The sequence below is a fragment of the Gekko japonicus genome, unplaced genomic scaffold (genome assembly GCF_001447785.1).
Source record: "Gekko japonicus isolate JY-2015 unplaced genomic scaffold, Gekko_japonicus_V1.1 scaffold672, whole genome shotgun sequence".
In the NCBI taxonomy this organism is placed as follows: Eukaryota; Metazoa; Chordata; class Lepidosauria; order Squamata; family Gekkonidae; genus Gekko; species Gekko japonicus.
The window spans coordinates 131993-153984 of record NW_015161423.1 but is presented as its reverse complement, the minus strand read 5'-3'; the positions used below and the strand labels follow the sequence as shown (position 1 = coordinate 153984).

The 21992-nt window shown below is 43.3% G+C and overlaps 1 protein-coding gene across 1 annotated transcript in view; it reads right to left on the bottom strand.

The window, feature by feature from the left end:
- The window catches only part of TSPAN15 (tetraspanin 15), a 41495-nt gene extending 19811 nt beyond the window's left edge, over window positions 1-21684 (bottom strand). Inside the window, exons 1-3 of the mRNA XM_015428426.1 lie at window positions 21509-21684; window positions 7084-7269; window positions 5079-5153 (exon numbers count right to left, since the gene is read on the bottom strand). Of these exons, the coding sequence (XP_015283912.1) occupies window positions 5079-5153; window positions 7084-7269; window positions 21509-21604 (357 nt within the window). The 5' untranslated portion in view covers window positions 21605-21684. The remainder of the gene's footprint in view (window positions 1-5078; window positions 5154-7083; window positions 7270-21508) is intronic.
- Between the last annotated feature and the right edge of the window lie 308 nt (window positions 21685-21992).

The following is a 21992-nucleotide window of genomic DNA, read 5'->3' as shown; positions in this document are numbered from 1 at the left end:
TTCTTCACCCAAAGAGTGATTAACACTTGGAATTCACTGCCACAGGAAGTGGTGGCGGCTACAAGCATGGACGGCTTCAAAAGGGAATTAGATAAGCATATGGAGCAGAGGTCCATCAGTGGCTATTAGCCACAAGGTATAGATAGGTGCTCTGGGGCAAGTGATGCTCTGTCATCTTGGTGCTTGGGGGGGTCAACAGTGGGAGGGCTTCTAATGTCCTGGCCCCACTGGTGGACCTCCTGATGGCACTGGTATTTCTGGCCACTGTGGGATACAGAGTGTTGGACTGGATGGGCCTTTGGCCTGATCCAACATTGGCATCTCTTATGTTCTTATGTAACTGCCATCTCATAGGATCTCATAAACGTCCTATAGGATGTTCTTGTTGCCTCGTCGCGAGCGCAGCGCCACCGTCTCTCTAATCGTCTCAGTTCTCACTTCAGCAGCCGCAACTCTTGGGTATACGAGGGGGCGTGCCTAACGCGAGTACAGAGAGGATGCCTGGAAGCGATCTCCGTCCCCTCTTCCGTGCCCCAGCAGCAAGCCAACACATTCTAAGCCTGCAATCTCTACAGGCGGGAGTATCCTGAAGGAGTAAGCCTCCCGAATGAGAATAGCAACTCCTCCCCTCCGTCCCCTCTTCCGTGATTGGTGAAGGACCGAGTAGCCCGGAGGGGCTAACTGGGTGAGAGTCAGGGTCTCCCCTTCCCTCACCCAGGTCTCGGTCACGCATGCCAGGTCTGCCTGATGTCCTGTCATAAAGTCCCGTAGAACTGTGACTTTGTTGTTAATGGACCTGGCGTTACACAACACCAATGACGGAGGGGGAATTCCAATCCCGGCCCCGCTGCCAACCACCCTTGGGATGGGCCGTAGGCTGGAAGGGCACCGAGCTCTTCTGGTTCTCCACACCCTTCCATTAACCAGGTGCCTAAGCCCACCGCTAAACTTCCCCATCCCCAAGAGCACCGGAATCTGCTGCTCAAACATGTTGTGTCCCACTGGCCGTCTCCGAGTAACTTCAGACCGCCTGTGTTCTCCACTCAAAGCCAGCAAAGAACCCGTTGCTGCTAATATAACTAGTACAAGCTGCTCAAATTTACTATACAATTTAGCTACCTCAAGTTAATTGATCATATCATTAAACAACCCAACACCACCCCTACTACCTTACTCCTGACACCCCAATCAACCAGCGCAGCCAACCAGACACACACCTCAGCAGCCAGACAAAACATTCACTCCTCACACAATCTCTGAAGAAACCTATGCTACAGCAGCTCCCTTTGCTGGTGACTCAAAGCCTTGCTGGTATCCAGCCTGCTGTTCTCGCAGTTCCCTTTTCTGGCCACAAGAGGGCCGGACTGTTCTCACGGCCTTCCAAGCACCCAGCTCAGCCCCGCGGTCTTCCTCTGCCGCCCGAGTCAGCCGGAGGATGTAACACACCACCAGTGGACACGGGGCAGATCGGCGTGGGTACAACAGCTCCGGTTCAGCTCTCACTCCTCCCGTGTTGTCCAACTGACTCCACCAGCTCCTCCACGCTACCACATCCAGCCACTTCGCCACTCCCAGATCAACGCTCTCTTCTCCGGCGGTGTCAGATCGACTCCACTGGCTCCTCTCCGGCGTCTCCTCCAGCTGTGCTGCCACTCCAAGCCATCTCTCCCCAATTTGCCGCCCTGTCGACAGCCTTCCTGGCCAGCCGGCACGCACTGGGAAGCCCCGGCGCTGCGTCACAGCACCCCCCGGTAAGCCGAAGATATATTCAGATAGACTGAGGGTCCCCGGTCGTTGTTCCCGACCTGGCAGACCTGGGTCACTCCAGTGGCAAGAGCGCTGAAATTCGGGGGGGCTCGGGAGGGTCTTCAGAGTGGAAGAGAGGGTGTCCGCCAGGGCCGCGAGAGAGAAAGCGCTCCTCAACCCTGCGCCGCCGGCTGGAGGCAGGTCTGCCGGCTGAGAAGCTCGTACTTTAGGACGTGGTTCCCAAGCAGCCGTTCTTAGCGGTAGGCCGCACCAGAGGGGAGGGAGTATTTGCCGAACACAACGAGCTGTTCTTAATAAAGGAATTCCCAGCATATTCTACAGCGGTAGACAACAAGCTCTTCCTTTGTGTTACCCTCCGGAACTGGCGATAGATAGTAGTAATAGTTCTAATTTTGTCTTAACGCGGGGGGAGCTTGATGTTGGGGGGGGGGAGGAAACATGTCAGCTTTCTAAAACAGAGTCACTTAATGGCGTTGTGACTCCATTGCTTAACCAGCAATGGCAAGCTGGCTGCCTGTGTAGTGCTTGTGGTGTGTATAGGAAAATTCTCTGGAACAGGGCAATCTCTTGAAAACCATGGGCACATCATCTCAGGCATTTGCTGGTGTGTGTGTCTGGAATCTCACTCTGGTCACCTGGCATCATAGTCCTTTTACACCCTGGTGCACAGTTCATAGTTCATAAGAGAGCAAAAAGCTCCTTGCTGGCTAACACCAGCTGTAAAATGAGATTCTTGGTGGAAATAACCATATAGGGCAGAGGCGGAAATGACTTTATTTCCACCTCTACCCTATACGATCTCATAGTCCAATTGCTGTAACACCACCTCATCCAATGATGTGAGTATAATTTCTAAGCTTAGGCAGGCTCCCAGTTCTTTACTCTGAAGCGGCCCAGGGGACAAGTTAAAAAATGCTCACAGACTCAGTGGGTGACCTTTAGGCCAGGCACTTTTTTTTTCAGCCTGACCTACCTCAGTGGGCCATTGTGGGGATAAAATGGGGAATATTCAGATTTCCCTGGAGGAAGTATGGGATATAAACATGAATAGACTGATACAAATAAGACAACACTGGGCTGCATAGAATAGGGTCTGGTTTTTTTGGTTCCCCCAATCCAATTCTGCAGCTGGGAACTCATTTCCCAAGTGTGGTGGCCCCAACTGGGCTCAAGACCACAAGACAGGGGAGAATGGGTTTCAATGTCCTGCCTGGGAGGGGTTGTGTTTGCCCTGTTGGGGTCCTTATTTATTTATTCTTTCTGCCTTTCTGCCCTTACAAGGGCCACCAAGGTGGATAACAATTTAAAACATATATGATAAAATTACATAAAACCATTAAAATAGCCCACTCCCAAACATCTCATTAAAACAACTTCTAAAAGAGTTTTAAAACATATGAAACTGTTAAAATACATACAAAACACTGGTTAGGAAGGAGGGATCATTGAAGGAATGCTGAACAAAACAAAAAGTCTCTACCCGCTGGCTGAAGATGGCAACACCCACCCACAACAAAATATATAAATGAATGGAAAGCACACAAGAGGAGCAAACAGTCATGTCAGTACAGCCCGTTTGGTCAGGATGTTAAAACATCCCTGTGTTTGAATATATGTTGTAATGTGATCAATATTATTATTATTATTTAAAATGGCAGATGTCTCTGGGACAACTGGTGGGAAGGGAGGGCAGTAGGAACTGAATAAGAGGTTTTAGAAAATGCAGGGTAAGGGGGCGCTACATCCACATCTACACTTAGAGAGGCAAAATTTTGTGTGGAACCTTTTGCACAGCTTGATTCTTTAAGAACGGCAACACATGGATTTGGCCTACTGTGGAAATGGTCACATTGGTGAGAACCCAGCACAAATCCCTGGATGACCTCATTGAGTGGTTCCATCTAGATGTTAAAGAGCATAGCGTACAAGATGGAACTTTGTGGGATCTTATTGTTCAAAGGCCAAGAGGCTGAACAGCAGAGCCACTGTAGAATGGTGCCTCTCCCTTCCAGTCCAGATAGGTGGTCCAGAAGGATACCATGGTCAATAGTATTAAAAAACACTGAGAAGTCCAGGAGAATCAACAGTCACACTCCCTCTATCTCTTGGTGCAAGATCATCCACAAGAGCAACCAAGGCTGTTTCAATCCCATAACCAGGCCTGAAACCAGACTGGAAGGAATCTAAACAATTTGCTTTTTGCTTCATCCATGAAGGCTTGGATGACCTTCACATGTAGCCCATCAGTATACATATAGCTGAGCTCCCAGCAGCATGATGTGTGGCTGATGGTTTGTGAACCAGATTAGAACACAGACCAATCTCTCAAAATTCATTTTATGTAATTCAATCCTAAGACAGCAACATATTTCTTCCTGTACAAGACTGAAGAACTGCAATAGACTCACATTGGGCATAAGAACTTATTAACATTATGAGAACAACATGATCTTAAATTTTCCAGTTTTAGATGGAAGGTATAAGCCTGAAGCCCAACCCCAGTCCACCAACCATGGCTAATTTTACATTAGCACCAGGCCAAAGGAAAATTAATTTATTACGCATTATACACCATTGCTTACGTAAGTGAAACATGCAATGTTTCAGCAATAAAATAAGAATGGTGATCAACTGACAAGGTCTCCTAAGGGGGGGGGGAACTTATAAGGATGGTAAGATATAAAATTTAACAGTGAGATCTTTTTTCAGAATACATAATTATGTATTGTGATGCATGCAGCCACAGTTAAATTGCTATAATTATCCCTCAGTTCCATGGGAGTGTGGAAAAAAATCCTACATCCTTGACACAGAATCTAACTTCTGGAGAATCTTTTACTTTCCTTTTTTAAAAAAGAAATTATTCTAGCCTAAATGGCTACAGCCCCATGCTTGGAAGTGTATAGGCAACTTCTGCTGAAAACCCAGAAGCCAACACTACCTGAACAAGACAACCGTGGCTTTCATTGGGCCTCAGTGCTTAACATAGCTCAGCAGAACAGTAAGAACTGCAAAATACATCAGGCAAAAAGATATATTGCACAAATTTGCAGCATGCAGTTTTTGCAAAATCCAGCTTTTCTTGCACAAAATACAGATTTCCCAAGTACTGTTTTTCAAGAGCAGAGCTGATGTAGCCGTAATTACATTTAACTCTTACCACTGGCATGATGCGTAATTCTGCCATAATCAATCATCTTACTTTTGTTTCGCAAATGATTTTCAAACAGATAGGTCATGAGTCCTTGCTTTCAGACCAAATGGAGTAAGCTTTTAATTTAAATGCTCTTTCTAACATTTTAATTTATTACCTGATTTCTGAAGAGCAGGGCTATAACTCCACCAATTAATTCAATCAGCAGACAAATGCCCAAGATGTACATGAACTGCAAAACAGGTTCAAAAACAGTTCTTACCATTATTCCAGTAAAAACTTATAAAATTCTTAATTTTTGCATGATAATGGAATGGACGTGACTTTTAATATGTAGAACATATATTGCATTTATCATTTCTCTTGTGCTCTCTCTCTCTCTCTCTCTCACTCCCCCACTCCCCTAAAGGCATAGCACTAGGAACAGTGTGTTAACAAACTTCTATAAAATACTCCCGGAACATTCTGTTTTTACATTTCCTGAAGAGATAGAGTTCATTTGCTGGGTTCTGATTTCTTGGCAATGAAATGATTCTTTTTCCAGAACCTAAAAGCTGCAGACTCTTCCTGCCACAGCAACATCACTCATTCAAAGTGAGCCAGATTTGGAGAATGGAAAATTTGGAGAGAGAGAGACAGAGTGCGCTAAGAACAATCTTACATTATATTAGGAAGCACACATGCTAGGATATTTGCCTGATGGTAGAACACAAAATAAAACAATTGTAAAATATTTTGCAGTGCAGTCCTAAGCTGAGCTACACCATTCAATAAACTCATTGACTTCAATTGACTTAGAAGGGTGTGTAACTGGTTAGGATTACATAGATAAAGATACACGCAAGACTACATTATAAAACATTTCTAAGGTGTCAATACTTGGATAGATGATCTAAAGGAAAACTAAGTTTTATACACAGGAATTCATTCATACTAGTTTAAATATAAGGCAAAACAGTGTTGTATGCTTGCATATTGTGTACATAAACTGGTGACACAGAAAAATGTGTAATATGTATTTCAGTAGCCCCAATTGTATGAGCAGATATTTCAGCTGGCCAAACATCCATCAGACCAAAATGTATATGAGGGCTATTAACATATTCTGCAGCTTCTCCATTGATTTTAAATCTAGTCTTCCTTCCAGATTGTGTCAATATCCTTTGAAACTTAACTATGTTCATAAATTCCTCAACTCCTCACCAGGCTCCTCCCAGACCTGGCTCTGCCTACTGACTTGCTTTTACTGTTACCTTGAAAATGTCAAAGATTATGCTGATTGGTTCTGCCCCAAACGGGAGAGCAGTATCACTCTAGAATAAAAGGGCTCTCTTCATTAATAAGGAAGTCTCTTTAAAAATCAAACTATTAAACAAAGTATTATCATGTGCCAAGTAGGAACACAAGGTTCTGGCATACACGCTATGAATCCTGCTGTTCTCTGTCCTGGCTTTGCTTTCCTAACTTGGGGGTAATAAATCAATGGACTATTGTGACAGCAATCATTATGTCCTGACTCTGACGTGTCACGTGAGCTATGTAAGCATGCAAGTTAAATATTAAATGTGTTGCCTTCTTACATGTCTGAATTTACATGACTGTTTCTCTAATACAAACTTTACTTCTGTTTAACCATTTCCTTTATTGTCCCAGAGCTGTTCAAAGCGCTTGCCAATCCAGGAGCCTTTTTAAACACTTGAAGCACAATACTCCTTTTATACTACAGAGAAGAATTGAATAGTAGACTGGAAAGCCACCCGAGGTAAATAAGAAAGGTGTCCCTATATCTAAGCCAGTTTTACTTCAGTTTATAGATCCACATATAAACTGAAGTAAAAGGTGTTCGCTCCCACTATAAGATTTGTACCAGTCAAATCTCACTAGCCTATTCTTGCAGTTCTCAAACAAACATGTGGGTCCCCCAAAGCACCCTAATGCAGAGGTCATGACTTAATTCAGCAATGGCCTAATTCTGCTCCCGGTGAAATTAAGAGCATTAACAGCTCCATTCATACTATTAAATAAGAGTTCCACTGATATTTACTGAAGATGGAATGTACAAGCTGCGCTGTCTTTAAACTGTTTGCGGAATGAAGAACTTAAAATAATCTTATATGTATCATTCAAGTTATAGATAGAATTAAACAAACAGAAGTACTTACAGCTTGAAGAAGGCATAAGTTGTCCCTTAAAGAAGCCAATACACCCACAAATGAAACAAGAAACATTATAATGCCCAGGAGTATTAGAATAATTGCTGGAGCTAAAAAGGCACTTTCAAGGGTCTTGTATTTCTGTCTTTCAACTTCTGCATAAATACCAACAGCTAGGACAAATCCTCCTAGCAACTGTAATAGAAAAAGAGAGTGCATGTTACTGCCTTTTTCCTAACAACAATACATTAAATGTTTACAATTGTAAAGCACAGAGAAGAGCTTCATGCCCAACACTTGCTCACTTTACCTCCCTACGGTCAGAGGCCATTTATGTCACCAGTCAAGGTGACACACAAAGCCCTCCATGGCCTTGGCCCCTCATATCTACATGACCACCTCTCCCCATAGGCATTGCCACAACAGCTTTGCTCATCAGAGCAGGGTCTTCTTCAAGTGCCAACCTGCAATTGGGCAAAATCAACAACTTCTCTGCTGTGGCCCCAACCTTATAGGATGGCCTGCCTGAGGAGGTCAGGGGGAGGATCCCCCTCTCCTGGCTTTATGCAAACTATGTGGGCGATTTCGCACTAGAGCTGCCTCGCGGCGCAGCCGTCGTTTGCCCTGACACAAACATGTCAATTTCACACCCGAAGCTGCGGGGCTGCATTTTGACTACCGGCTTCGCCCAATTTCCTCCACAGTTTCGTGATCCTGGTTTTTGAGGATCACGAAACTGCAGAGGAAATCAGGCGAAGCCGCGGGTCAAAGGCAGCCCCACAGCCTCGGGTGTGAAATTGACAAATAGTGTCGGGGCAAACGGCGGCTGCGCTGCGAGGCAGCTCTAGTGCGAAATCGCCCTGTGAAACTGAATTATTTAAGAGGGTTTTTCTACACAGGCAATAGAGTTGCACTATACAAAATGAGTCACAAAGTTCCTTAAATAAATTATTAGCTATCATGGTCTATACTACTGTATTAAGCTCGCTGAAACTAGGGTCCTACTATGTAATTTTTGCTATGTAATCATGTTAATACTTACACTTTGCGTCAGTTCTGTTTTTAGATTTATGATTGGTTCTACAACCCTAACCCCATTGTATTGTTTACTGCATGTCCCATCCTGTTGATTGTATTGACTCACTGTAATCCACCCCGAGTCCAAGTGTGAAAGGTGGACTATAAAGAACGTTTAAAAAGACGGAATAAAATGTAGAGGCAAGGTTATCTCTTTATGGAGTTTGTATTTTTAATGCTAATTGCCTCGTGAGGACAAGAATTGGCCCATTCACAGCAAGCCATAATAATCAGACCATACCAATGCAGGGAGCCTCTCCTACTCAAAGCAACTTACCTAAACTATTTTCTAGTCAACAATCCTAGTCCATCATCTACAGAACAAGGGAATCCCAATTCTTAACTCCTTTGAATGGCTCATTTGAGTGAACTAGCTTTCATGTTGCTTTCTCATAATAGATATGATACCCTAGACCTGAAATGTTTTTCAATCATGGGATCCACTGAGATGCAAAAGAAGTCATAGGAAGTCACATACCCAGAAGCAGGAGAGCCAGAGTGATAACTTTGCTGGTGTCAAGGATAGAACGGCATGCAGCAGACCACAAAGGAAGCACCAGAAGGTGTCCCATACAAAGGACAACACAAGAGTCAGAACCATGGAGAAACGCTTTCCTCCACTGAATGACCTCATTCTATCATACAGCTGCTCCTCCCAGCATACACACAAAGAGAGGCATAGCATCTTTGCTTCCTACACATGTCAACAGTGTCAGGCCCCTCCAAAAGGAAGCATTAAAAATGGTAACTCAATAAGGATTTGTAACCCAGCAGTTAAATTGGTCTTGAGATCTATGGTTTTATGGATGCCCAACAGATTCTACAACATTCTAGAGGAACTCCCTACAGATCAAAATATTTTCCTTGATGGTCTCCTTGATTTGTGGAACAGCAGGCTGACTTCCACTATCACTGAAGACATTTTCTCCAACTAGCTGCTCACCAGAGGTCACCAAAGATCAGAACCAATAAAGTTGGGAAGGAGATAACTACAATACAGGCAATCATACTACACAGCACAGGAAATAATATAGGAGTTGAAGGCCCCTGCCACACGGCAGGGGAAAAGCCTCTTAAGGCGCGGCTTTTAAAAGCCGCGCCAACGTTGAGGAAGAGGAAGAAGAAGAAGAAATTGAGTTTATAACCCGCCCTTCACTCGGAGTCTCAGAGCGGCTTACAAACTCCTTTCCCTTCCCCTCCCCACAACAGACACCCTGTGAGGTGGGTGGGGCTGAGAGAGCTCTGACACAAACTGCTCCTTTTCAAGAACAGCTGTGCCATAGCTTGTGACTGACCCAAGGTCACATCAGCAGGTGCAAGTGGAGGAGTGGGGAATCAAACCCGGTTCTCCCAGATTAGAGACCGCACACTTAACCACTACACCAAACTGGCTCCCACGGATCCCCTGGCCGCGGCGCCTTTTCTCCCCGGCGCGATCAAATGCCGGGGAGAAAACACAGCCCGAACGGGAGCCGGCCGAACTGCGCATGTCCGAGCATGCGCAGTTCGGCTTCGGGCCGGGGTTGAGCCGGCGCAAGGAAGCGCCAGCGATCAAACGCCCGGTTGAAGCGCGCCTACAAGTTGAACCACCCAAGGTAGGTGGTTCAATTTGCCCCGGATTAGGGCGGGGAAGGGCCAGTTCGGGCACGGAAGCAGGACGCTTCCCAGATGTTGTGGTGTGATCGCGCCGGTTTGATCCGGCCCCGAACTGGCCCGCAACTGGCCCAAATCCCCTCGTGTGGACGGGACTTCCCTACAGCACCCAGTATCGGAGGCAACCCCGTCCAGCTTTCTTTTCTAGGTATTGAAGAAGACACAAGAAGAATATAATAGAATTTGATATAGAGGAAGTTGCATGGTGGTATTATAAGTGGATAATATAAGGAAATAAGAAAAAGATGAGGGTATAAACAAGATTGGGATTAAGTTATAAACAGGCGATATGTCACCTCAATGGTTGGGGTTTGTTTTTTTTAGTTTCAAAAGAAGTATAACATATTTGGAAAGAATATCCATATAAAATTGTAACATATACTCAATAAAAATAATAATAATTTAAAAACTCCATACAAACAGGTAGAAAAAACCACAGCAAGCAAATAGAGGGGGCGAAGGAATCTTTCACCTGCTCTGCTACTTCTTTTATTTGCACTGTATTCTATGTCAGTGGTTCTCAACCACTCCCACATGTGTTGCTGCAGCCTCCTACTGACTGGGGCTCAAGTGTTCTAGCTACACTTTGAATAGTGAGGTTATTTTTGACCTCTAGATAGTAATATCACCCAGGTTTGCAAACAGACAAGAACACATGCATACTGCTTAGCTAAATACAGTGGTCTGATCTACTATGGCATTTCTCAAGTTCTAAAGCAACATGAGTGTTCATATCAAGAAATATATGATTTAAACATTTTTATTTTGAGTAAGTTCAGTTTTCTATTAACATGCTGAAAACCTTGGAAAGAGATCATTTTTATTGTTGCTAGGTGATCATTTAACGAGTTATTTTAGACTGGAAAAAAACTATATTTAAAAATACAGATGTGTTGAACAATTTATTTCCTCCACCCGCTCATATTCTGGGAGAATGTTTGGAATGTGATGATATTGGGGTAGAAAGGTGTACTGTACTTAAAAATTCAGCTTATATTTATTATACAAATCTGTATCCTGTCAACCATTGTGTTGCATTTACAAACTCCATTAATAACTTGTATTTACACCAGTACATGGAGCACTTATGCAAAGCAATTGTCAATGTTTTCTCTGGCTTCCTTTTTATTCAAAACTTGCTGTGATGCAAGACTCAGTTCTCATTGTACTTTGATACATGATAAGGAAACAAGTTTAGTATATTTACCTAACTAAAATGACTAAAGCAGCAGATATACACAAAGGAAAAATTGTTAGGAGATATGCTGACAATGTTTCTCCTAATTGCCTTACATTAATTTACTTACTTCATTTATACTTTTCTAACACTGTACAAGGAAAGCATAGTAATCCAGCTGACCTCTTAACATAGACAACTTAAGTACAGGTTTGCCAACAGGCTTGGAGAAAAATGTTCTGTCCCTTTGATGGAGGCTTAATGAGATGTTATTTACTAGATTAATTACCTCCATGCCATGAAAAGCTTCATGGCTTTCTCTCTCTCAGAATTTCTTTTGCTATTATGCATTTTCAAATGCATATATATAGGCTGCTTCATGAGCATAAATCAGTCCACTAAAAGATGCTGACATTAAACCCACTCTGTATCATTATTTGACTAACTACTATTCTCATCATTTCATTTACTATTTAAATCCCATTTTTTGCAACAATGGCACACAACACAAATTAAAAACACAATGAAATCCAAAAAGTGACTAAGAACAATATAAAATAAATCAACCTAAATTCAGCAAAATGGACATCCTGCTTCACTAAGAAGTTAAGTTAATAAAATTCTTTTAATGTGCCACCTAAACAATAAAAGAGATGGTACTAGGACATGTGTGTTTTCACAACAGCACAAATCATCTCCTTTTTTTTTTTTTTGTATTTTCTGTTTGTGTGTGTGTGTGTGTGTGTGTGTGTGTGTGTGTCTCTGCACCTGGAAGTCCTCCTGACTTGGAATTTCCAGGAGGTCTCCCATCCAAGTACTAACCACAGTTAGAGATGTGAGGGCCTGGAAAAAAACTGGAAAAATTCAGGAAAAACCCCGTTTTTTTCCTGAAGCCTTTTTGTTTTTTTCCGAAAAATTGAAAAAAGAAAAGAAAAGAAAAATGATTATGGAACGTTTTATTTTAACATGATGAATAAAATATTTTAAGACAAGGTGTTCAAATATTTTCCAAATCATTTCTAAAATATATATATATGGTATCAGATTGATCTAATTTCTGTGCACTGAGGACAAGCCAGTCCTAGGTTACAAACTGAACTCTCCAATGCAAGAACAAGATGCATTTCTTCCTTTAGGAGGTGCTATTGTCAGAAGAAAATAAAAAGGTTTCAGTTTTGTTTTTGCATGTGGGTGGGTATTCTGTTTGTAATAATTGTTTGGATACACTATATTTTTAATATGCTAGTTGTGATAATTTCATGCCAAGTAAAAATGTCCATAGTCATATTTTATGTTCCTAAAGTAACAGAATGACTTTCAATCTAGAAAAGACAAAAGAAATGCTAATGTAGCATTTTTTTCAATTTTTCCAAAAATTTCCATTTTCCCCCCGGAAAAAACGGGAAAAAACAGGGGGTTTTTTCCCGAGCTTCAAAATTTCCGGAAATTTTACATCTCTAACCAAAGTTGACCCTGTTGAGCTTCTGAGATCTGACGAGATCAAGCTTGCCTGGGCTATCCAAGGTCAGGGCCTGTGAGACTATTCTTGACCCAGATTGGTGTAGTGGTTAAGTGCGCGGACTCTAATCTGGGAGAACCAGGTTTGATTCCCCACTCCTCCACTTCCACCTGGCTGGATGACCTTGGGCAAACCATAATTCTGGCACAGCTGTTCTTGAAAAAAGAGCAGTTTCTGTCAGAGCTCTCTCAGCCCCACCTACCTCACAGGGTGTCTGTTGTGGGGAGGGGAAGGGAAAGGAGTTTGTAAGCCGCTCTGAGACAACTTTGGGTAGTGAAGGGCAGGGTATAAATCCAATCTCTTCTTCTTCTTCATTGGTGTGAAAGTGGATTAAAATTCCCCTCCTCTCACAACACAGGCCTGATCTAACATTTGCACCCTGAAGGAGAATGGATATGGATGTTTGGGGTGTATACATTTGAGAGTTTATACTCCTTAAGTCTATTCTATCTTTTTAAAACAAGTACAAAGACAGGCATGCTCCTGTACTCTAACAGAATCCCCATGCAAGCAAAAGATCACTGGAATTAGCCCTCTTCAGTCCTTAGCGCCAAGAGTTTCACTACAAGCACCTAAAAGGAAGGGGACAAGCAACTGGCACTTCAGTTCCTTTTCAACCACTTCACGGTATCTTAGCTCAAACACAAGAAGTACTTGTCAGACTAATCTTGGGCAAGTTAATTAGTCATGCGATGTAATAAAATGTAAGGCTTAGTGCGAGAAAAAGAGAAGCTGGCTTGGGTATTTACTCTAGAGAGAATGAAAATGTGAGTTGCAGGAAAGTGGAGAAGCTTTTTAAAACAGTGTTCCAGCTATGCTTTCACTGAGAAGCATAACCTCCTGTTGCAGAAAAGATCACATAAAAAGTTAAAACTTGCCAGTCCTGAAAAAAACGAGTATGTTTTCCGCAGTACAAAATGTTGAGAGAGAGAGAGAGATAAATCCGAACATCTTTATCCACATTCTGATGAAATCACTTAACCTTGAGAAGAAAAGGATATACTGAAGTTCAGTCTGCAAAGATGCCTCTATGCTAGCATCACAATTTGATGCCCCAAGAAAAACATTCACAAATGTTTGGTCAGCCTACATGTTATATATCTGATCTCACAGTTTCTACTCGAATGTTTAAAAGCAGGGAGTTCCCCTCCCCCTTGGTAATGGGGTAGCAGAGGGAGCTAACCACCTTCCCCCACCTTGCTATTTTCCTAATAGAAATCAATCCTCCAATATGGAGACATCTGAGAAGGGTTCATCACACCTACTTTTTACGATTAAAGTAAACTGGCTATTTGTCCTGAGAAGAAGTGAGAGAGAACAGTATGCCCTAATCTTGCCTCCAAAGAGACCAAGGCCTCCCAAACAACCTAGGAGATATGCCCTTCCCTCTCTCGGTGCCACAAATTCCTGATGCCACTTTTTCTTGTAACTTGGACTCCGATAACAAGGAACAATCACAGAGTAATTCCTTCAGAGGAAAGTTTCAAAAGGCCTGTTCCTAATCCACGTGAAAGAGGGACGAAAGACAATTCTGTTCTCCATTTGTGTCAGCATACTTGGGACACAAGGATATATCCACATGTGGCAGAAGAGCCTGTCCTCCAGCTAAATCGTTGCAGCTCCCGCTTCTTTCAACACAAAGCTGCTTCAGAAACTCTCTCGTCAATGAGCTGGGAAGGCAGGATAGCGGGAAATCCCTTTTATTAAAAAAGCAATTCCAAAAACATATGGGTAAAAGTTATTCTTTGTGCTACTTCATAAACATTTTAAAGAAATAGAGTTTTTAAAAGGTCACCTTCACCTCAATAAAAATTCCTCTGACAAGAAAAAGGTCACACTCTCAAAACATGTGGTTTATTTTCAACTTAGCGAGGAGCACCCCTGCCCCAACCTTCCAGGACCTACTCCCTAGGACAGACAAAAGCTACTATCTGGTAGGGGCCTTTCCCTTTGAGTTTTTAAGATCATTTATTTATTTAAGTATGACTTTAGACTGAACCCCTCAGCCATACACAGGTGTGTCTCATACAAAGAAAAACATGTTTTCCTATACCAGCAGACTCAGCATGTGGCACAATCAGCATTACCATCCATTAAATCAATCAATATAATATGAAACAAGTGGGGACCCGCAAGAAACTTGCAAAAGCGACTATCCCATTCCCCCTACCTCTACTGCGCCCCCTCTCCCCCACTTCTCTCCCACTCTTTCTCCTTCCTGCCACCCCTTTTCTTACTCTCTCCCCCCTCCATGCCTGTCACTTCCTTTCTGCCCCCAATCCCATCACTCTTTCTGCCCCTGTCACTCTCCTGGCCTCCCACCTACTCTCCAGGAATCACAATGGATTGCCCAAATACAGAGATTAGTTCCTCTTAGAGTTGCCAGCTCCTTGTTGGGAAATTCCTGGATATTTGGGGGTGGAGCCTTGGGAGGATGAGGTATGAGCTTGGAAGTGACCTCAGCGGGGTATAATACCATAAACTCCACCCTTCAAAGCAGCCATTTTCTCTGGGAGAACTGGTCTTTGTCATCTGCAGATCCAGCCTGCATCTGGAGGTTGGCAACATTAATTCCCTGGAATGGCTGCTTTGGAGGGTGGGGTCTATGGCATTATATCTGTCTGAAGTCCCTCCCTGCCTCAATCCCCACCATCCCCAGGCTCCAACCCTCAAATATCCAGGAATTTTCCAACCTGGAGTTGGTATCCCTATCTCCTTTCCACCCAACAGCCAATCTACCTTTATCTGCCCTTCTGTCTTCAGCATTCCATCTCCTCTCCCCCTGCAGCTTCTACTGAGGAGAATTATGACTAAATTAGTGGGGACTAAAGCAGTTTACATTATTCTCTCCCTCTTTTTATCCACACAACAACCCTATGTGGTAAATTAGGTTGAAAGTATGTGACTGGTCCAAAATCACCCAGTGAACTTCCATGACAAGATGAGGATCTAAACCTGGGTCTCGCAAACCCTGGTCTGAAGCTCTGACCATTATATTACGCTGACTTTCATAGGGTGGCTGCTGTTGAACAGTAGCAAGCAGCCAGGCCTAGTTGAATCATGAAAGTCAGGTGGTATCAAGTCACCCAAAGGGTGCTGCTAAGCCTAGGCTTGTCAGCTTCCAGGAGATCCCCCAGAATTACAACTGAACTCCAGACAACAGAGATCTGTCCCCCTGAAGAAAATGGGTGGCCTCTGTGGCAAACTCTCCCCAAACTCTGCACTCCTCAGACTTCACCACAGAATCTCCAGGAATTCCCCAACCTGGAGTGGGCAATCCTAGTCCCAGGCCTGACTCCAACCCCCCTGCTATTTAGGCATTCATACTGCAGGAGGAATCCTTCCCAATCCCAGATCCAGTCCTGCTTTGTGCTTCCTCCCCTTTCTGTCTGTCTGTCTATCTCTCACTGTCGATGTGGTGGGGCCTGGAGTAGATCCCTGCAGTGGCCATTTCAAAAGGTATGGAGGGGGGGAGAGAATTGAACTCTTCCTGAGGGTTTTTTAAAAACTTTTTGGATTGTTCTGCAGACCCAGGGTGTCCCCTGAGTCTATAGAAAGCCCTATTGGGGGAGAGTGTGCCCTCTATCTGTGGAAATAAGTATCTGCACAAAGAGGGGACTGTTGAGAATTAGATGTATAGATGAGAAGAAGGATAACACTGATATTCTGCCTCAGGGTTTAGAGGGTGAAGACCAGAAAGGGTGAAAGAAATGCATAATTAGATTATATCAATGGAAAATCTTCTACGACACTTTCTGAAAATCCAAGACTCCCCAGATTAGTCAAAATCTTTCTTAGGTCCTGCTCATATGGGCTCTTTAAACTCACTTTGGCTTATGAAGATTTAAAAACAAAATGAAGGTGTCACACACCTAAGGGATAAAAGTGCAGGAACAACAACAACAAACAGATCAAAACAGGTTTTGGAATGGAAAATCTTCTACGACACTTTCTGAAGATCCAAGACTCCCCAGATTAGCCAAAATCTTTCTTAGGTCCTGTTCATATGGGCTCTTTAAACTCACTTCGGCTTATGAAGATTTTTTAAAAAAATGAAAAGTGCAGGAACAACAGCAACAAACAGAGCAAAACAGGGTTTGAAAAATGCAGACTGAAGCTTAAAATGGAAAATTAAAGCAGAACACCATTTTATTCTTTAAAAGTGTGAAACTTTTCCATTTGCCTTCAGAAGCCAAATAGCCCGTGTGAAAGGACCTTAGAGATTTTTGCCAGTTCAAGTACTGCAGACTGATAACATTTCTCTCTCAGTTCAGGAAGAAATATATTAACAAAAACTGGAAATACCCTGCAGGGTTCCCGAAGTTAGTATGCATAACAATGAAATGTTTGCTCTCATGGTAGTTCAACTATCAGTAGTTTATGAGCACTTTTAACAAAATTCATTAGCAATAGGCTGTCCGTTAAGAAGTGGAAGTCAAGAAGATGATGGAATTTTTCATGTAACTGTAAAGGCATTGGACAGATAAAATTGGAAGAAAAATATATCTGCTAGCTTGATCATATGCCCTTGGAATTAATTAAATTCTGCTTTCAAGTATATTTATGGTATAGTACTGTAAGTTCAACCCGATGTGGATAGCCTAGGCTAGCCTGATCTCATCAGATCTTGCAAGTTAAGCAGGGTCAGTCCTGGCTAACATTTGGATGGAAGACCTACAAGGAATACCAGGGTTTGTGACACAGAGGCAGGCAATGGCAAATCACCTCTGAACATCTCTTGCTTGAAAATCCTATGGGGTTCATAGATGGTATGTAACACCTGAAAGATTAGCTAAAATTGATTCAAAATGTTCTAATAAGTGTTGGAAATGTGAAAATAAGACTGGTATGTTTTACCATATGTGGTGGCTCTGTAAAAGAGCTAAGAGATATTGGGCGATGGTACATGAAATTTTACAAAAAATATTAGGTACAGGGGTGCCATTTACACCAGAGGCTTTGTTATTAAACATTTTACCTGAACACTCCAACAAAGAAGATCGCTATTTAATTGTTTTCATAACTACAGCGGCCAGAATACTTTATGCAAAATACTGGAAACTAACGGAGGCACCATCAAAACGAGAACTTATAAACAAAATACTGGAGGCGGCCGAAATGGATAAATTGACTTTATTGATAAGAGGTGCAACAGAATCAACAATCCAGAATACTTGGACTCTTATAACTGGTATGGTAAGCAGATGTAGGTAAATTTTTAGGGACAGAACATTGGTAGATAAAATGAAGAATATACATGTTTTATGTAGTAAGGAATTAATCGTTACTTATACAGGACACAAGAAATAATCATTAATGTGGAATAGGCGCTAACATTAACGCTTGATAAAAAGCGAGAAAATATACCCCATGTATGTATGTGTACGTGTGTTTGTTTGTATTTTATATGTTTTTGTGTGTTTAATGTATGTGAAAAAACTTTAATAAAATTCTGCCTCTTTGGGGGCAGTTAAAAAAAATCCTATGGGGTTGCCATAGGTCAGCTGTGATTTGATGGCAAAAAAAACAACAACTGAAAATTCAGATTTCTTGGTGCATGAAAAATGATGGCAAGCAGAAGGAAAGGGAAGATATGGTGAAGTTTTGTCTGTGGCAATACATACAGCCACATTCACACACTCCTTTCCTTTCTTTTCATTCCCTAGCCTTTCCTCAGTGCACTGGTGTATTCTGGATCACTTTACTGCGAGCAACACCCAATTTACTCAGTGGGATTACAAGTACGGGGGGGATTGGAGTCTGATTAAACTTTTAGATGCTGTCTTATATACTTTTGTTATTCCAAGTTTAAATTAAGATTCAGCATCTAGCTGTATTGATTTACAATGCACAATCCCTTCTGACGATTTCAGAATTAAAGACTGATGTGCAGAGATCCCAATAATTCTGCAGCAACAGGGAGTGATCCTGAATCCTCCAGTAAGTATAAAGAAGCACACTACCTCAGATAACTCCAGCCCTACAGCAGCACTAGAAAAAAACAAGGCATTTCCTAATTTGTCAAAACAGGTCACAATTCCACCCTGAAATTAACATGCATTGCAGGTGACTCTATTTCCTCAATTTTTAGCAAGGAGTCATATGTTAGACCACCTCTTAACATACTCCCGTGGTAACCCAAAAAAGAGCCCAATGAGTTCTCCTTGACTTCAGCATTTCTCAAGGGCTTAAAGCTAACCATCACTGTAATAGCACCTCTGCTGTGCAGACAATTTAGCTATGGGGTTGGTACATAAAGTGTATTGTTTCAACATGGAAAAGGACAGATGGATTTCCCCAAAGGTCTTATGATGCTTTGACTTGCATGCAGATAGTGAAATCCAAATTATTTTAGCTTGATTTCAGTGTGCAGGCATCAGAGATTTCTGTATGCAGGATCTTACTCAGTGACATTAAAGGACTGATGACCACAGCAGCTGAGAAACATATGCCAGTGTGGGATCTAAATGTGGTCTGAAGCAGTGTTCCCTCTAAGCTGAGTTAGTGTGAGCTAGCTCACAGTTTTTTAGCCTCCGGCTCACACATTTTTGTCTTGGCTCAGGAAAAGTGGCTCCAGAGCAAACTAATTTATGCAATAGCCAAATCGCTCGCTCACAACTTAAATGCAAGTAGCTCACAAAGTAGAATTTTTGCTCACAGGACTCCATAGCTTAGAGGGAACATTGGTCTGAAGTCTTACATACTGTTCTTACGAGCCAACAGAAAATCATTACATTTGAAATACAAGTTAGCTATTCTTGCAAAATAATCTCACTGGCAAATCCAAGAATTATTTGAGTTACCTGATGACTCAAGAAAAGGTTGTTTCCACAACCCTAATGACCTCTTCAATTACATGGCAATTTTTTTACAGTGCAATTATACCTAACATTTCAGTCTGTACAGCTTACTCACTGCCAAACCAGTTCATTAACGCTCAGTAAAAACCACAAACTACACCCTAAAGACAAAGTGTAACTTCTAGCGATTCCTCATTCTGCCATGACATTCACTGGGAACTTGGGCCAGTCCTCATCTCTCAGAAGAACCTACTTTACGGGATTGTTGTAAGGATAAGGAGGCATGTATATTGAGAACCACTGCAGTGTATTTGTTGGAGTGTGGCTGACAAGAACTAGTGTTTACTACATGATCTTGGAGCAGACACTTTCTCCACCTTACAAGAACTAGTGTTTACTACATGATCTTGTTCTTGTCAGCTATGCTGCAATGGGGGTTGGATGCTCAGACAGAGTCTGTGAAAATTGCTTTCGCATTCCTGTCTATGCTATGCACCAAAACGCTTATCTCTAACGATGTACAGGTAGGGGGGGTGTTGTCTGCCTTTCCAGGCAGCCGTGGGAGCCGGACAGTTCCCAGCTTCGCCTAGAAACAGTTTGCTGGCTTTAGCCCGCGCACGGGAGGGTGCCTAATTGGCCAGCGCAGTGGGGGGGGGGGGCATACGAATGCCCTATATCTTATTATGTCCAAGGGACAACTGCCATTCTTAACAGTGACTATGTTAATGCATCTATAGCTCTTCAATAAAAGTATAACCTTTCCTGAAAGCGTGTACTCCGTTGTTGGCTGTGGGTTCTGACAGTTCTGAGGTGAAAAGAACCATAATATGCTCCCCTAAGCTCCTCTCAAGAGAGGTGGAATAAAAATCTAACAGGTAAAATGCAGATAAAAATATGTCACTTGGAACTCCTACAAGTATGAACAGGATACTTAAAATAATGTTTTTTAAAAAAAAATCTGATGATTCTTATTGGAAACTTTGTTATTGTTCAGTTGCACAATCGAGTCTGATTCTTCATGACCCCATGGTTGCGACTGGAAACTACATTTATAGAAAATACTCCTTCCCTTTAAAATAAGCAGAGATATCTTCAGTGTTGAATTGTGCTTTTTCTACATTCTCAGGAGACTACGGATGTGTTTTAAATGTACAAAGCAAATGTGCCTACTGAAGATCCCTTCAAGAGTTAAGGTGCAACAAGCAGTGTTAGTGCAAGTATGCCTTCTTTCTCATGAACACAAGAAGTCACTTGCTGGATCAAACCAAAATCTACCCTGGGCAGCGCTGTTTGCAACAATCCCAATTACCGGCAGCCACTAGCAGTCCACCAGCAATTGACAACCATGACCTGGCATTACATCTGAGTTCAGTTTACAAGAGAAAGCACATTGTAAAACAAGAACAGCAGGAGTTTGACTATAGTCCCTCTTACAGACTCCCTCTCCCTTCCCACACATGGATTCCTCCCTTTAACCATCGCTACAATATCCAAATTAGGAATATATGGTTAACACTCTCCCTTCAAACCACAGTTCAAAACCAACTTGCAGTACTTGTCCAAACCACGATTTTGAGGATTTTATTCCTCAATTGGGACACCAGGCCAAATTATAACTTTAACTGCCTATTAACATTTGCTTCCGTCCTGCTTGTGCCCAGGAGCAGGCAGAAATTACTATACACTCTCAAGGCAGGCACTGTCCGGGCTGCTTGATCCCACAACAGCCAGAGCTGCTGTTTTACCAAATCTGCAAACCGAAATTAATTTCGTTTTAAGCAAAGCATTACAGCAGTCTTTTTTTAAAAAAAACAAACACAAAAACCAACCGTATCAAGTTCTGCTGGGTTGGTTTGTTTTTCCCTTCCCTGAAGTTTGCGGTAAAATGGACTACTACTACCGTGTATGAGTAAGCGTGCAGCTGAAACCTGGAACACCTTTCCTAAGAAACCAGAGGCGGAGTGCCAACCATCCGCGGCGCCTTCCCCGTCCAAAAGCTCCCCCCCCGCCCCCGGGGCCCCCGCTACTAACAGGTTGTTCAGCAACGGACCGCGGCACGAGCACCACGTCGCCTACCACAGTGGCCCTCCAGGAGAGGAGGGAGTCCCGACGGGGGCTCACAGCCCACGCTGGTGACGAGGCAGGCGGGTCGCCTCGCCGGGGGGCCAACCACCGCCCTTTCGCGCTCCGCGCCCCGCCCGCTCTCACCCAAAACACGGTGGAGTAGGTGATGAGGCTGAACTTGAGGCACAAGTACGAGAAGCGCGCGCAGTAGCGAATCCGCTCCGAGTCTCCCGTCGCCATCCTCCGCCACCGGCGCCGTTCGGGCTTAGCAACCGCGGCCCTGGCGCCTCCTCTCCGCTGCTGCTCCTCTCCTCCAGCCACCTGCCGTTACCCGTGCCAGGCCACAGGCGGCGGCGGCGGCGGCGGGACTTCTGGAAGCGGCGGGCCTACGCCACAATAGGCAGGCGGGGCCTGAGGGAAAAGTCCCCGGCCAGGCTGTGTGGAGCACAGTGCGGGCGGCCCTCGGTCCACACTAAACGGATCTCCCACCCCTGACAGCATCCGCGTCGACTGAAGCTTTAAACCAGTCTACAGTCCAGTCGCCCATGCAATGTTTGGTCGGGGATACGTCCCGCCGTGGTCAGTGGATTGCAGACTCCTTTGGGAACTTTGGGTAACAAACAATTCA